The 18,110-nt window shown below is 40.5% G+C and overlaps 1 protein-coding gene across 8 annotated transcripts in view; it reads right to left on the bottom strand.

Moving 5' to 3' along the window:
• Positions 1–18,110, bottom strand: part of LOC123797886 (uncharacterized) — a 297,452-nt gene that overhangs the window by 35,537 nt on the left and 243,805 nt on the right. For 5 of the 8 annotated variants that reach the window (XM_087864735.1, XM_087864736.1, XM_087864734.1 and 2 more), the window contains one exon: positions 1–18,110. This exon is cut by the window's left edge and continues 11,550 nt beyond it. The exons of the other annotated variants lie outside the window; for them this stretch is intronic. In XM_087864735.1, the coding sequence (XP_087720861.1) occupies positions 18,056–18,110 (55 nt within the window). In that variant the 3' untranslated portion in view covers positions 1–18,055. 8 annotated transcript variants of the gene reach the window in all.

Here is an 18,110-nt window from a genome sequence, read left to right as displayed (position 1 = left end):
ACAAAAACTGGCCTCCAGCCTCATCCGTACCCTTATCATCACCTGACATTCCTTTACTTGTTCTTGGTCCCTGGTCCAGCTTATCAATACCCCTTGTAATAGCTGATACTATCAACTTGTCAGCTTGGCTAATCAATGGTCAAACACCAGCCTAGGTGTTATCGTAAAGGTAATTTTTAGATGTAATTAACGGTTTAATCAGTAGGCTTTGAGTAAAGCAGATTATCCTCCATAATGTGGGTGGGCCTCATCTAATCAGTTGAAAACCTTAAGACTGAGGTCTCCCAAGGAAGAAGAAATATTGCCTCCAGACTGCCTTCGGACTTAGGACTGAAACATCAACTCTCCCACCCATCTCCAGCCTGCCAGTCTGCCCTGGAGATTTCACACACGTCACTCCCCACAATTGCCTGAGCCAATTACTTAAAATAAAGGTCACCCTCTCTCTCTCTCTCTCATTCTATATATATATATATATATATATCCTATTGGTTCTGTTCCTCTACTGCACACTGACTAATATATCCCTGGGGGGAGATATATTAGACTATTAAACTATATATAAACTATTAAAAATATCTGTTATTCTCCTCAACTGCTTTCTCAGTCACCATCTCTCTCACTTTCAGGATACCTTGCTTGGTGTTCCCAGAAAGTTTTGGCAATCCAGCCTGACCTGATTCAACTCTCCAACATCCTGTTTCTGATTACCTCATACCCAGGTGTCCACTGCCCAGGTAAGATCTTTCTCTGACATTTAAAGAAAAATATTTAAACCATAATTATACATCTGTGATGAATACCAAAGTGTTTTACCAAGGTGGAGATGGCTTATGTATCCCTTGAAACTGTTCACATGGAAACTTTCTTTCTACTGCAAAAACCTTATTCTCGCTCCCAAGGTTAGCATTCTTTGCTGTAAAACAAACATGTACTCATGAATTTAGGTACCAGAACAATAGGAGCTATTCTTAAAATTGAATGTTAGACATTACTAATCTAACCACCCACAGGCCATTCCTTCTGACCTGGAATTTCCTACTGGCCACAAGCCCCCTACCCACCCAGCTGGCTGCCATTTTCTCAGGGTTTTCTCCCAAATACCTCCTCAGATCCTGAGCACCAGCCCTCCTTGGTATATTTTTGTAACTCTCCTCTCCAGAAATGCCTCTTCCAGAAACTCCACACTCCTCCTTCTCTCTCTATGAGATGCAGACTAATTCCACTCTAACTTGGTTTAATCATGGGATAGCATTTCTCAAAGTGTGGTCTAGGGACATGTAGGGTCACTATGACCTTTTTAAGGGGTCTGTAAGGGAAAAACTATTTTCATAAGGTAATTAAGACATTATTTTCCATTCTCACTGTTATCTTTTCGATTGTGTATTTTGAGTTTTCTAGAAGCTGCATGACGGGATATTGCAACAGACTAATGCAGAGTTAGGTATAGGAATCCAGCTGTCTTCCATTAGGAGAGACTCTAGAGAGATTCACAAAAATGTAAAACACTTCTCACTAATGTTTTTGAAATATAATTATTTTTCATAAAAATATGTCATTTTGTTAGCATTTGGTTTATTGTTATTTTTAAATAAATTTTTTGCTTTTAATTTCTAATTTGCTAAACACATATACCTACAACCCATATAAACAGAAATTCTTTGGAGTCTTCAGAAATTTTTTAAGTATATAAAGGGATCCTGGGACCACAAAGTTTGAGAACCACCCAGGCCGTGCTGTGGTAGACTTCTATCTTTTTCACACCAAGAGTCCATCAAGGTATTTTCTTTTTGAGAATTTAATTCTTCTGATATAAATTATGAAACTTCTCTAGAATTAATAGCAAATTTATTTATTTCTCTCTCTTTTGTTCCCCTAAAGGCCAAATAATCTATATCTCTGCCTTTCATTCCTTCCCTCCAGCCTCACACTAGTAGGGATACTCGCTCCTGTCAACTCTTCTAGTTACTATTTACTTTCATGATTATCCTCAAATACTTTGTTTTCTCTTCTTAAACAGTTCTTCATTTGAACCCATTCCCTTCAGCCTATAAATGGGCACGAGTTCATCTAATTTAAAATGTATGTGCGTATTTATATATTTGTATTTGATTGACATATGTATCATTTAATTTACATAAAATGCACATAACTTAATTACAAATATAAGTATACATCAGACATCTATGTATGTCTTAATTTGAGTACCACACTCTCTACTTCTCTTTTTAGATAAGCTTTTGTGAAAAGAATCAAAAGTTTTTTCTGTGTCTCTATTTCCTCACTCTTTGGCTTCTTCACCAACATCTGACTGGACACTTCCACAGCGAAGATTCCGGTAATGGTCACTCAAGACTTCTAAAATACAAATCCAATAGCCACCATGTAGCCCTCATCAAAAATGAATGTCTTGCCGTACTTTACACCACTAACCACTCTCTCGATCTTTGCCTTGTATGGCCTGTTCTTCCTGGGCTCACTTCTCCTCTGACCATTCTTTCCCACTCTCCGTTTTTGGTTCCTCTTCATACCTAAAGTCCTGAAATGTTATTTCCCAGATGTGTGTCAAGATGTTCCAGAGTTCTGTCCAGATACTGGTTAGGTGTGAAAACCAAACAAGAGGACTTGAAGGTGCCTGCCAAATTTCTGACATGGTCAATGGCTGGTACCCTCATCTGAACCAGAGAACATGGTTCAAGAAAAAAAGGTTCAGGAGGGGAAGCAGGCAGAGGAGACAGAGAAGAATGATCCTGGTTGGGAAAAGATTGAAATGTGCAGGGGCAAATCATCTCTAAGGTTTCCTTCTCTTCTAAAAGCCAAGGATTTGGAACCATTCTTGAGTGTGATGCAGACGGAGGACCAGTATAGTGGAGAATATGATTACGGGAGCACATGAGGCAAGCCGCATGGCCATTTTCCAGAAGTGCTTTAGAAAAAAACATTTTAGACTAAATGGACTAAGTGACCTCAAAAGTCCCTTCAATACTTAGATTTTATGCCTCTCTGAATATTATTATAGCATTAATCACAGGACCAAAGCCAAACAAACTAAGGCAGACATACTGGAAATCAGGGGAGGAATCACAAAAATAATGCATTGCCTCCTTGTTTTGAGGAACCAGGAACTAATTGTCCAAATCATATAAAACACTTTGGAAGGGCATCCCATCCACAGCCCAAAGAATTTCTTCTTGATTGACATCTTAGGAAGCAGAGAACAGTCTTCTAAATTTTATCTCCTTCCCACCTGATGATGAGTATCTTCATTTATTCATCTCAGTGCTTTCCATCATTTCCACCTGAGTAGGATATGCTTCAAAGTTAAACCTGACATCAACCCTTGACCAGTGACTGCTGACATGAGATAAATGGATGGAATGATCCCTGGTGTTGTCAAGCAGCTTTCTCATAATCTGCTGTTAACATTGTCATCCTTCTCAAGGACGCTGGGCATATAAGGAGAAGTGTTCTCTGACAATACTCTAACTGCTCTTTGAAGGAGGGTTCTCGACCTTTGAGGGTAGCATTCATTGTCGCTTTCCTCTAAGAGTGTGTGCAGGGTCTCCCTGGCCCTTCCCTAGCTGAAGGGAACACCTAGGGAACACCTAGCTCAAAGCCAGAGTATCCTAAAGTATTTCTGATTTGCAGATATGACAGATTTAAATATCAGGTTTAAAATAAATGGGCAAATATAGGGTGAAAAGACTAATCGTAATGAAGGGGGAAAAAATGAGAAGGAGGGGGGCGCCTGGGTGGCACAGCGGTTAAGCATCTGCCTTCGGCTCAGGGTGTGATCCCGGCGATCTGGGATCGAGCCCCACATCAGGCTCTTCTGCTATGAGCCTGCTTCTTCCTCTCCCACTCCCCCTGCTTGTGTTCCCTCTCTCGCTGGCTGTCTCTATCTCTGTCGGATAAATAAATAAAATCTTTAAAAAAAAAATGAGAAGGAGGAAGGCATGAAGCGAGAGGAAGAGGAAATAGAAGAAGCATTTATTAAATGCCTAGACCAGGATAACCCTTCCGTTTATAGCGTAGAACCCTGTGAGGTGCATATTTATTGTCTCGCGGGTACAGGTGAGGAACGGAAAGTTAAGGAGCCTTCTAGTCCGGCCGGGTGTGCACAGGTACCGCATCAGACCACACACTGCATTCGGGCTGAGAAAATCAGCAGGGCAAGGTGGCTGTGGCTGATGAGTTTACAGAAGTTCAGAGAAAATACTGAAGGGGCTTGCATCCTTGGCATTTGAACCTTGTGCAACTGTTCAAGTCCATTTCTAAACCCCCACAGCACCCAAATATTGGGAAACTATCACCCAAATCTCCTGCTATCTGAGTCAGATTCTGGCAAGTAGAAGAGTATTTACATGCATCAAGATAAATTAGTTAAGCCTATACCGAAATTGTAACTCCACCAGAAGGTTCTTACTGGTTAGTGGAAAAAACAGATGCAGGTACTGTCTTTAACAAGATACACTTTGGAAATAACAAGACATAAAATGCTAGAAAATGCTACAAATAGCCCAAAATTGTAAAGATACTTCTTTTCGTTGTGATTTTGTAGATCCGCAGTGTTGTCTCTGTTCAGATAGAATGAAAGGATCTAACAATACTGAAGCTTCCACCTGAAGAATATAAGTCAGTTAAAATCAGGAGCTGGCTATCTTCTGTCCCCATTATCACTTTGACCTCAATTATGACGACGGCTACTCGATCTTGAAACTTTACAACCACGTCGCACCTGACAGTTCACGAAGTGCCTTGTCATATACCATCTCATTTAATTCTAACAATTATCCTATGTTGTTCTTGTCCCTTACAGATGAAGCTCTGGAAATGGATGTGATCTAAGTCACATCTGTAATAGGTGTCAGAGGTGGGATTCCAACCCAGGTCTTCTGCTTCTACTCTATGATATTTGTAACCATGTTTGTGACAATTCATAACATATTTATTCCCTGAGGATGAAACTATTTATGCAAGTATCTTCACCTGATGTCACTGAAGCAAAACTTACTCTCATCTTCATGGTGATGGCAAAGAGTTTAAGTTCAAACTAGATTTTCTTAACTTGTTCATGACTTGACATTTTAGAGTTTGCCAGGAACTCTTGGCCCTAGAGGAAAATACTAATTGCTCTTCTAATTTGTCTGCTGAATGTCTAGGTTAGGTAAAGAATATCAGAACGCAGGGCATCTGTAATCTGTTATTGTGCCTCTTTATGCATCTATACGTCTGAGAGGCAGCTTGATCCCCAGAAGCCAAATCGAAAAAGTCCATCTTGAATTGCACTCTGGCCTGAGTCATGTCTCTCCGTGTATCCTTGTATGTGTATGCAAATGAGAAGTATGTAGATGCACGTATATTTATATGTATACACACATGTATTTGTATATACATAGTAATACGTAAATATAGATGCCACTTCCTAAATACCAAAACATGCAGTCTGCGTGAGTTCTGTTACTATGTAGAGTGTGAGAAGCATGACAGATCGCCCCACAAAATGTCATACATGCCATACACAAGACAAAATTAACACCACTCCCTCCCTGGGCCCATGAAAAAGTGGGAGAATGAAATGAACTAAAACTACCCATCGCAAATCAAACATCGTATTGGTTTGCTTGTTTCTGAAAGTTTTCATTGCTCTGACAAAGCATGAAAACCATTTAAACCACTCCAGTCACTACCTGCTGCATTTATAGACGTGCTTGTGTTTAGGTGTCTATGCTTATGAAAAACCCGCTTTCTCAGCTGGGCCTTCCCTCTCTTTGCGTTTGACCTTCACTGGCTTTCAAGCTACAAGGTCATCACCAGCCTCCCGTTGGGAGAATGACTGGGGCCAACCCCGTGTAGTAGCCCCTCTCGTGTTCCCCCCGAGACCCTGAGAGTCTAGTCAGCCTTGCTGTGCTTCCTCTTTGGTATGCCTTCTAAATGCCCCATCTAGGACTGGAGAGTTTGGAGAATTGTCCTGGGCTGCTGGAACCTTCTGCTGGCATGGAGGGCTTTAAACAGTACCTGAGGTTACATGTCCGAGAAGTGTGCCAGTGGAGGACTGACGAGGAGTATGAAAGCTCTTGTCCAACCTGGGACAAACTCCAGAGCGGCATTTAGACTCCGCGGTTCCCCTGCAGGGTCAGGCCCACACTGAACTGTGGCTGGACTCACACCCTCACTCAATTTCCTGACCTTCCTGGTCCTGCTTCGTCTCTCTTCTTTCCAGGGCCTCCTGGGAGCATATTCTTAAGTTACTGGCACAGGGTCTGCTGCTGGGGAACCCAACCACCTCTGAAACCCTGGAATGTGCTGGGCTTCCCACCTGCCTGCCTGCCTGCTTGTCTGCCTGCCCTCCTTCCCTCCCCTCCTTTCCTTTCCTCCTTCCTTTTCTTCTTCTCCTTCTTTCTCCCCCTCCTTCCTCTCCCCCCCCTTTACTTTGTAGTTTCTCATCCTAATTCCTTTGACAAATAAACATCTGACATAGAAATTGATAAATTTTGAGAGCTAAGATTTATGGAACACTCACTTACCAAGTATTGTTCTAAGCGCTTTGCATATATTAACTAGTTCAGTCCTCCCAACAACCTAAGATATAGGTACTATTATTCTCTTTATTTTATAAGGAAAGGAAATAGACGTTTTCTCAGAAATTGAGGCAGAGAAGTTAAGTGACTTGTGTAAAGTCACACAGCTAGACTTTGAAGGCAGGGATTTTGGAGTCAGAGTCTGCATATCATCTTTGAGAAACAGACTTGACTTTCAGAGTCCCAGATCTGATTCTTTCACGAGTGATAAGAGTTTAGAAAAGCTTCCTTTCTGCGTAAAAAGTTTTCTTACTTTCTCTCCCTCTTACACTCTCTCTGTAAAATGGGGCTTCCTTGCAGCCTGTTTTCACAAACTAACTAAAGAATTTTGTAAATAAATCCTACATGTATTATTTTACTAAACTCTTACTTGGAGAAAATTTAAACATAGCCACAACTCTTGTCAAATATTAAGCTATTCCTTTACTAAAGCAAATCTTCTGATGATTTGGCAAACATCATTATTATTGCTTTTTAAATCATTGCCAAAATATTACACAGGATTCAATTTCCAAATCGTTCAAGGAGAGTTCCCACGTGTTGAAATAATGAGTACATTGCCTCAATTGCTGCTTTATGCCTTAAGTTTGCACTTCCGGTTTTGGTAATGGAGCAAAAAGTAGGATAATTTTAGAATCGAATTTTTTTGTCACACACTTTGTTACAATCTAACAAACAATAATTGTAATGTTTCCTGCTTAGTTGTATCTTGGGAAAGTCGATCTAAATACAATGTGCCACCTTCCTTGTAGTAAACACTGAAGTGTAGTAAAACGAAGACTCTCTGGAAAATATTTCATCATCTAAGGGTTTTCCCTTTTTTTGATAACATGTATGTGGCACTTAGTATGTGCCAGGCATTGTTCTGAATGTTTTGTGTTCGTTAAGTCAATTAGTCCTTGTAAATTCCATGAGTAAGTACTATTATTATTATTTTATAAATATGAAAACTGACACCTAGAAAGATTAAATACCTTTCCTAAGATCACAAAGCGTGTGAGTGCTGACAATCAAAAGTGAATATGGCCCTGAGATGTGACTGTAGGGCGCGTGCTCCCGCCATCTTGCTCTCCTGCCTCTTAGCTAGTCAGATGGAATTGGAGGATGGCATGACATCATTTATTAAGATGAATTCGGTAGAGCTATTTTTGTTTATGAATGTGAAGGAAATACCACAAGGTCACTATGAGGAAGGATTTTACAAACCTCATGAAAAAGATGATGTCACTAGAGTTCTATAGAAATGAGGGCCAGAGCAAACAATTTCTTTCAGGTCTTATGAGTCTATATTAATGAAACCCAAAGTCGAAGTATTCGATACAGTTAAGGTGACATAAATACGGGGGTGGGTGGGGTTTGGGGAATAACAGTTCAGGGCCTATAATTCCAATGGCAACTATTCTGGTAAGAAGCCAGTCATTAGACGGGGACCATGGTGTCCAGTGATTCATACATGATCCAACACGTAGGAGGCAGTCTGGGCTGGTGGGTGACTCTGGGCAAGTTTCATAACTTTTCTACCTTAGAGACCTTATCTACACATAAAGTAATATTATGTGTATATATACACAAAAAGCTACCTGATCTCATTCAGCTCTGCAAACCTTTGGTTGTTAAAGACTGTGGGGTTGTTTTGGTTCTGGTTTTGAGTAGAAAGAAGCACCAGGACTTCCAGTTTCATTAATTAAATGATATTGGCTCGTGCTTTGGACAGCCATCCTTGTGAATTCTGATGTTACCTCCCCAGTATAGACGCAGGCAGTCCTGTGATCCATCAATCCATAAATCAGGAGACATGTTCTACTGGTACCTTAAATTACAGGGTGCCCTGGAGCAAAATACCTGCTGGTTGTCAGCCCCTGCCACCTGCCACCAGTGTCTGTGGGCTTATAACTTCCAAATGAGCTGCGGTGGGGGGCAGGAGTGCCAGAGGAAAGAAAGGAAGCCACCAGACAAGAAAACATGGTTGCACTTGGCTCCTGACTTGCAAACAAGTCACGAGTTTTTTCTCTGCGTTGGAAGCTGGCCGTCTATTGGTTATCTACCTGTTAGCTTTAATTCACGCAGTGATAAGGAAAAGGGAAAACAAAGTGGTCTTTCCTTCTGCGTGTTGTTAACCCATCTTTTTCCAGGGATGGGACAGATATTCGTACTAAACATTGCAAAAAGGTTTCTATCCTATAAAAGAGGAAGTTGGCTGTAGGTGTGTAAAGAGCATTCTTTTTGCTTTTACCTGTCAAAAGTTATCAGTGCTACTGCTATGTGCCAGACATTCTTCAAGATGCAGGGGCTCCAAAAGGAAAAAAACAATGTCCCTGTCCTCGTGGAGTTTATGTTCCAGTGAGAGAAGCAGACAAGTAAACGAATAAAAAAGATGAACTGAGCTAGTGACAGTGCTTTGGAGCAATTCACGGGCATGGATGCTAGGGGATGGAGTGCGCGGCTTTCCCTCGGGTGGTCTGGGAAGTCTTTTCGGAGGCAGCACTGGAGCAAGGACTTGAGTGTTGCCAGCTGCGCAAATGCTGGGAAGCAGAATCCCGCAGCAAGAGGGACCAGCAGAGGGGAGATGAGGGCCGCTCGTCCCCCCAACGGGAAGTCTAATGTCGACGGAAGGGTCCAAAGCACTGGCGAAAGTGGTAGGAAACAACAGCAGAGAAATAGGCAGGGACGAATTTGAGGAGGACCTTGTGTGTCCAAGGAAAGATTTAGAGTTTATGCAAAATGAAATGAGAAGCAGTGTGTTTTGAGCAGGAAAATGACATGATCGGAGATGCATTTTAAGAGTCACTGGGCTGTGTGTCAAACAGACTACGTGAGCAAGAATGGAAGCTGGGTGACCAGCCAGGGGGAGCGCTCCATGGTCCAGGTCTGAGAGGTAGTAGAGGTGGTGAGAATGTATTTTTCCAAAAATGTTTTTTTAGGGCAATCCACTTGCTGCTGGATTGGATGGGAGAGTGCGAGAAAAGGAAGCAAGAATGACTCCTGGATCTGGGCTTGAGAGAATGGTTTGATGACAGTGAGACTAATTTAGTTGTTTTTGTTTTTGTTTTTTTAATTGGGGAAAAATCAAAATGAAAGGATCAAGAGTCCCATTATGGACTTGTTCAGTTCCAGATACTTCCAAGACCTTAAAGTAGGGATATTAACGAGGCAATTGGATACATGACTCTAGTGCCCCGAGAAAGGTAAGGGTAGAAGCATAACCTGCGATTGCTTAGCGTTCTGTAAGTGTTTAAAACCAGGCGGTTCAATGAGATACATTCTCTACAAAGAGAAGGTAGACAGAACGGTGGATGGGACTGTGACTCGAGCCCTGGAGACGTCCACCATTTCATGTCTGGAGGAAGAGGAAGAATGAGAAGAGGGGTGATGTCTCAGGATTCCAGAGAAGAATATATTCCAAAAAAAGAAAGAGCAGTCCCTGCAGTCGAGAACAAGCTGCTGATTTGCCAGGTAACCCCCGGGAGGGACGGACTGCTGGCTTTGGTGAGATGAGGGTCCTCCGTGAAACAGCCCAGCAGGGGCACAATCTGCGCTAGAGAGGACAGGAGGGAAGACAATACAGACAGGACTTCTCAGATGTCTGCTTTAAAGGGCACCACAAAAGCCAGGGCATCCGTCCAAGGAAAACATGGACTCCAGCACAGTTATTCTCCTAGTTATGTGTGTGCTGATGTGAGGGAGGCGCAAGAACACCGGCGTACACGGATGCAGATGCGGGGGATGGCGACCGCCCACACACCAGTCCTGGTTTGCACTCAATATTCTCATTTGTTAGCGGCACGAAATTGCCACAACTCAGACTTTTCTTCCTTAGTCTTCTAGAGCCTCACCGTCTTTTATGGTTTAGAACTTTTTTTTTTTTTTTTGCCTATGCTGATAAATTTAGTCTTTTTCTTAAAAACTTTTATCACTAAGATACTTAAAATTCCTCATTTCAGCCTAAGTCGAAATTCTAAGTCCATACAACCACAGACAAGAAACTGTAGTTATTCCAACACATGCCTCAAATGCCTACACATCGGTAGTTCGTATCCCAGGAACGGTTTCCCCTCCCACTCTGTGTTGTTGGTGTTCTGGCTTCTCTTAGGGTCAAAGGTGTCTTGCTCAACTATCAAAGAAGAGGGGCGTACAAAGCCAGCGCCACTTGTCAGGCAAAAAAGCAACTTCCAGATTATTCTGGGATAAACAAAATAACTGTGCGAATGCTTCGTGCATAATTCCATTGATTTCCCCTCTCTCCTTCAGAGACCGGCAGCCCCAAATTTCCCCCTCTAACCATTCCATACTTCTTAGCATGACAGCAGCACATAAGCAGATGATAAAAGATTTTGTAATCTGGTTTCTGGATTGTTGTGATAGCCATGGACTTTTCTTTTTCTTTCAAAAACAATTACATAGTCAACAGTTATTAGAAAAATACACTGCCCACCCTACTCTGAGTCCTCAAATGAGGCAGATTCACCTCAGAGTTGGGGCCAACAACCAACCAGTCTGTAAGCCAGCCAGTCACGTAGCCTCCGTTTTATTTAGAACCTCTAGCTTTTCTCCCAGATTGTTTCCATAAGCCGGCTGGCTCCCAACCGTTTGGCTTTGCTTCCCTTTTCTGGGGATGTACTCAAACTGAGCTTAGTCAGTTCGCCTCATTTCAAGCCTCATCAGCACTTGGCTTGCGCGTACCTTCTGGACTTTTCCTGTTTCTGAGTGCTTTCCTAAAGACTGCTCTCAACCTAAATTAGAAAACAAGACTATATAGTCCACACAGACTTCAGGATTTGCTAATTTTCTTCAAGAATAAGGAAATTTGGGCTTGATCTATGAGTACTGTTAAAATACATAAATTCAGAGAAAGGAAATTTGTTGAAGGTTGGAGTGTCTGGAAAGGACAATAAAGTTGGCAGCTATTTTTTTTAAAGGTTTTTAAATTTATTTGAGAGAGAGAGAGAGAGAGCGGGGGCGGCAGAAAGGGAGAGGGAAGGAGAAAATCCTCAAGCAGTCTCCCCACTGAACATGGAGCCCAATCCCAGGACCCTGAGATCGTATCCTGAGCCGAAATCAAGAGTCAGCAGGCCAACCGACTGAGCCTGACCCAGGCGCAAAACTGGCAGATTTTTTATGAACTTATCTATGACAACTGACTATCAGACAAATGTTGGAAATTTGTATTTAGCTTATGTAACAATAGTTAACCTATTAAGGTCACACTAAGTTCTTTATGTTCTTTAGTCAAATGTTCACAACAATTCGGCAACATAGGTGTTCTCATTATCTCCATTTTACAAGATAACTGAGGCTTAGAAACTGGAAGTGCCTTGTCCAGAGTCTCATAGCTGGAAAATGGCAGAACAAGACTAAAGGTTTTCTGAAGCAAGGTCTCCCATCCACTGCATCCTACTGCCACAAAAGGCTTCCACCATCCCAGCCCTTACACGTTTTAAACTGAGGGCCCCCTGGATCTCCTCAGTCACCCCGGCCCCATATGCTGACATTAGCAATGCAAGAGGACCGAATGTAAAATCTCCATGACAAAATACTGGGTTAGGGTTCCTGTAAGACTATGTTTCATTTAGTATTTTAAAATATTTAAAAATAGTTTTTTATAAATTTACTTTTGTGACCAGTACCTACCAGAGAATCAAACCACCATTAGAAGACTTGTAGCTTTGGGGCACCGGGGTGGCTCAGTCCATTGGGTGTCTGCCTTCTGCTCAGGTCATGATCTTGGGGTCCTGGGATCAAGCCCCAAGTCAGGCTCCCTCCTTTGGGGAGCCTGCTTCTCTCTCTCCCTCGGCCTGCTGCTTCCCCTGCTTGTGCTCTCTCTCTCTCTCTCTCAATTTCTGTCAAATGGATAAATAAAATTAAAAAGAAGAAGAAGAAGAAGAAGGAGAAGAAGACGAAGAAGAAGGCGATGACGACTTGTAGCTTTGATAGAGGGAAAGCTCTGTGTAGCTTTGGGGCAGTTGCCTCTATCTTACACTTAATTCAAATCACAACCAGCAACAGATTTATTAATTACGTTGATTATGAGATCCATTTGCTTCTTTTTCCAATGCAGTCTTTGGCCAGGGCACGGAATCATTTAGCAGACATTAGAAAGTGCTGGGAAATGAATGGTTTCGAGGAATTAGGAATCTCCTTTCCCCAAAGCTATTGCCTTGATTTGACACTGGAATTGTAGCCTTCATAAGGGCATCCCAATTAAGTCTTCTTCTGTCCTTCAAGAACCATTACCATCTTCACCAAAAGCATGTGTCCAAAGCTTTTCCTCAGGTTCTTTCAGCACATTCAGTTAAAACTTTTTCAAAAGATTTTTACTCATTTTCAAAATGGAGCTCAGTATAAACACTTGAAAGATGCAGGAAATTGGAAGAAAAAATATCATTCCAATTCCCATGACTCATTTGACATATTACTGGACTTCATATCCATTTTTCAGGAAATCACAACCAAAACCTGTGCAAGATAGGGTTTTATAATGTGTTGTAAAGAAAATGATGATGTAGGGATAAATATAATTTTGTGTGGCTTTTTTTCACTCAATATGATATCATGGTTATATTCCCATTGCCCTATGCCATTAAATAGTCTTTACAATCATGATTTTTAATAGCTATGTTTTTCTTTTTTTAATAATATTTTTTGATCTAGTATCCCTGGTTATAGGGGCACACATTGATTTTTATTTATAGTTTATATATCTGGCATCATTGCTGGGCTCTTATTGGTTTTAATAGTTTATAGATCCTCTTAATTTTTCTGTGTATGCCATCATATCATGTGTGAACAACAATTTTTATTTCTTATATTCTCGTTCATATATATTTCATTACTTTTCCTTATTTTGTCATGTGGGAAAAAACTTCTAGTACCATGTTGATCCATACGCTAATGATAATAACAGGTGTCATGCTTCATTTTCAACATAAATGTAGTTGTTTTTCATCTTTAGTCACTTAATGTTGTAAATTATATTTATATATATAAAATTTATGTATAATATATATTTATGCATATATTTATACATAAATTTATATATGTATAATACACACATACATCTCAATTTGATTCCCTTAAATTATGATTTTGACATTAAAAGCCAAGTTTTGACAATATATGGTTCAGTTTTCTCAGCTGGAAATTAGAGTCAAGAATAGCACCCACTACCCACTTCTTAAGGTTGTTGCTAGTATTCACGAGACAATGCACGTAGAGTGCTCATATCCTACTAAGTGTGCCTTTTAAATATAGGTTGTTACCTTTATCATTGTAGATGAGGATAGTTTATAAATTTCCTTCCTTGCATTGTCTGGACTTGGTATCAAGGTTATACAAACATCATAAAAAGAGTTCCTAGCCTTTTTTGTTTACAAAAACAATTTGTATAAGATATAAGCTATTTATTCTTTTGAAGAAAACTCATCTGTAAAATCGTCTGTCACTGGTATTTTTTCATGGTAAGTTTTTGATTATTGATATAAACTCCTTAGTGTATTCACATTTTCCAGTATTTCCTGAGTTCGCTTTGGCAATTGTTATAATTTTTTATGAAATCATTTAATTGATTTCAAATTTATTGGCATAAATTGTGAATACTATTCTTTTGTGTTTTTCATCTTTATTTTATTTATTATGTTTCATTTTTAAATTTCTAACAGTACTATTTTCTTTCTTGCTATTTTCTACTTACTTGCTTGATTGATTTTACTGGAAGTTTCTTAATGTTATTAGTCTTCTCAAAGAAATCAGCTTCTGCTTTTGTCAATCTTTTCTATTGTTTTAAGAATTTTTATCCTTTAATTTATGCTCATTTATATTTCCTTCTTTCTATTTTCTTTGGAGTGACTGTGATACCCTTCTTCTAATTTCTTGGGTTGAAAGCTTAGCTTGGAATTATCAATTTTTCTGATTTTCTTCCGTAGACATTTAAAACTATAAATAACCCTCAACCGCTAATTTAGTTTCATCCCACAAGTCTTGATGTTGGTAGTTTTATTTTTTTCCTTCTAAATACTTTTCCATAATGATTTATTTTTAATCCATGCATTATTTAGAAGTGTGTTTTTTAGTTTCCAAATGTATGGCCTTCTTTTGGCTGTATTTTTATTTCTTATTTCTAATTTCTAGTAAAATTTCATTATAGTAAAAAAAAGTGGTCTTAATTATTCTGATTCTTTGGCATTTGTTAAAATTTACATTTTGGACTATTATATGGTAATTTTTTGGAAATACCCCACATATGCTTGAAAAGAAAGTGAATTTCTGAATTTGCTAGTTACGGAGTTTCGTACTTATTTATTACATAAAGCTTATTAATTGTGTTATTCTAATAATCTATCTAAATTAAATTCAATGTGACTACTGCTTCTATTAAATTTTTGTTTCTGGTATTGTACTGTACTCAGCTTTCTTTTACCTCATATCTATCTCATATACTTTTTTCATGGCTTTACCTTCAACCTTCTCTTTAGTCATTATTCTCTGATCTTGTCTTCATTAGACAGAATAACATTTGGAGGGCCATTTTGCCTCTGATGATGCCTTGCTCTGTAATGCATTTGAAAGTAGGTGAACTGACTTCAATATTTATTAAGTGACTCACACCACTCTACCAATAATATAAAATTTAAAAAGACACGATTTCTTTTCCTAAAATACCTCCAAAACTAGTGTGCAGACCATTATTAGCAGGTAATTCTGGTACAAAGGGCAAATACTGAGGTGATGGTATGCACTTGATAAAGGTCCCCGCTGAGGTCACGCTCTGCTGCGGCCCTACAAGACCTGGCGACGAATCCGTGCTTTCTTCAAGAACTTCCAGGTTCTATGCACACTGATGATCATAAGGAAGGCAAGCAGCTACAGAAGATCCAATCTCCTCTGGGCAGCTGCTCTCTGGGTTCTCAACAGAGTCATTTAGATTGGCTTAGACATCCTTTAAAAATACCAGTGAACATAAAAAATAAAAATTCAAATCACACTTTAAAAAACAGTGGATGTGCTTTAACTCAGGTTTGTCTGGGGCATGATTAAACAAAAAGACACAATAAGCTGTGTCATATGACTAGGTCGTTAGGTGCACCTCAGGGAACTTATGAGGCACCAAGCCATGGAGCAGTATATTAGTAGACCAATAACACATGTTTTGTCTTCTCCAGTGGCCATTAGAATATGGCTGTTTTCAGTGAAAAAAATATACATACTTTAAACCCTTATCATTTTTGTGATTAGTGGTCATTTTTTGGACATTCTGGAGTATTGGCTCTTTCAAATAAGAGAATTATCATTTGGAGACCTTAGAAGCCACTAAGTCACGCCAACAGAAACTCATCAGGGGCCTACTTTGTCCAAGCATAGTTTCATCTTAGGTGTGTGGCTGGAGGGTGTTGGATGGGGTCAAGCTGGAAGGTTCCAAGGGGCCTTCAAGTACCAAATGGGGTTAATTGAGGAGAAGAAGATAAGACACAGAGCCAAGAGAATAATCACCAGGGAAAAAGAAATCAATAAATAAGGATGCTGTGGGTTGAAATGTGTCCCCCAAAAAGTTATGTTCAAGTCCTAATCCCCACTACTTGCAAATGGGACCTTATTTGAAAATAAGGTCTTTGCAGACATAATCAAGATGAGGTCGTATTGGATTAGAGCAGGCCCTAATACAATGACTGGTGTCCTTAAAAGAATATCAGTGAGGGGCACCTGGGGGGTTCAGTCGGTTTAGTGGCCGACTCTTGATTTCAGCTCAGGTCATGATCTCAGAGTCCTGGGATCAAGCCCCATATGGGGCCTGGTGTAGGCTTCCATACTCATCAGGGAATCCCTCTCCCTCCTCCCTTCCTCCTGCTCACACTCTTTCTTTCTCTTTCTCTCTCTAAAATAAATAAATCTTTAAAAAATAATTCAGAAAAAAGAATATCAATGAATGTTATCCTTGTAAGAAGAGAAAAATTTGGACACAGAGACACAGACGTACATGCGAGAACACCACCTGAATACAGAGGCAGAGACTGGAGTGACGTGTCTCTAAGCTGAGGAACACCCAGGTCGGCCAGCAACCATCAGAAGCTAGGAGAAGGGCATGGAGGAACCAATTCTGCCAGCACCTTGATCTCAGACTTCGGGCCAGAACTATGAGGAAATTAATTTCTGATGTTTAAGCCAGCTGGTTTGTGAGGATTTCTTACAGCAGCCTGAGGAAACTAACAAAAGGAGGATCGATTTAGGAGGGAGGTGAGCTTGGAGGGATTGTCTGAAGATGTGGGGGTTCTTTGGTACCTTTTTAGATGGTGCTTTTGGCCAGTGTCAACATACATAAGCACTGGGCTCTGAAAGACTGATTGTCACTTTTTGGTGAGCACGGACAATTCGATGGGCCAGGAGACACCACAGCCCATTTAGTCGTACAGATACCCTCCTTTCCCACCTGTTCCAGTGTACGGGAACCCAGTGACTGATGAAAGATGAGCAAAATTCAGAAACTATAAGCTCACTACAGGTTTATATTATAAAACAATGACATAAAGTTAAAAATAATCTAGTACTTCTGTTCCATTTGATAGTGTGTTTTATGTAAAAAGAGCAAATGGATAGCCAGCACATAACTGGTGAAGGCAGCACGATTTGGCAGCTGACGCACGCGTGTGTCTGTGTTATCTCCAGATATATAGATGGTTCATTATTGAGCTCACTGCAGGCATGCCTTAAAGATCGAATTATTGGAAAATTATGGACCAAAATAATGCTGATGCAAATGTGCAAAGCTACATATTGTAGGGTTAGCCGAACAGCCCACATCATACTAAACTTAGTAGTGACGAAGCCAAACTAATAGTGATTTATAATTCTAAAGCCAGAGCAGCAGCAACGGAAAATCACAACAAATCGTGATAGTTCTAAAAACAATGTATTCCTCCCCCAAATTGTGGGAAATAAAACCTGATGCCTGTGCGCCCGTGAAGGAGGAGCCATCCTCTCTGCAAGGAGTTCAGTCCATCGTCATTCATCGAGACCTGCTCGGTGCACCGGGCATCTCTCTGGCTGCTGGGGTACGGCAGTCAACAAGGCACGGTCCTTCCTCTCCCAGAGCCGAAGTCTTGCCAAGTAACTGCAGTGTGCAGTCTACTTTCGAGTCCTCAGTAAACTCTGGTGAGTCTTAATTTTGTTTTTAATATTAAAACTTGATAGACTGCTATCAAGTAGGCTTTGGCTGCCTGTAAAATAGGACCTCTAAAGAACTGTGTTTCATTCACACTCAAAAAATGTCTTACATTCTGGATGAGTCTGTGGTCCATTAGGAGGGTAATTGCTGCTCTCCAGCAGGCCACGTATCACACTCGAGAAACACTTCTCTAAAACCTACCACTTACATCATCGCAGATAACTGCCGGAATAATTTGACCTTTGACTTCCTGAGACAACCTCGAGCGTGTTGTCCCTGTCCGCCGGCATGCATGCAGCACATCAGCCTTGCTCGGATCTTTTCAGTCTTGGAGGGCGAGAGATGGCAGAAGTGGGCTCTGTTCTGCTTTCACGTGC

The sequence above is a fragment of the Ursus americanus genome, chromosome 9 (assembly GCF_024610735.1).
Source record: "Ursus americanus isolate L20-20 chromosome 9, mUrsAme1.1.p, whole genome shotgun sequence".
NCBI lineage: Eukaryota > Metazoa > Chordata > Mammalia > Carnivora > Ursidae > Ursus > Ursus americanus.
The sequence above is the reverse complement of the archived record's forward strand: the minus strand, read 5'-3'. Positions and strand labels throughout refer to the sequence as shown.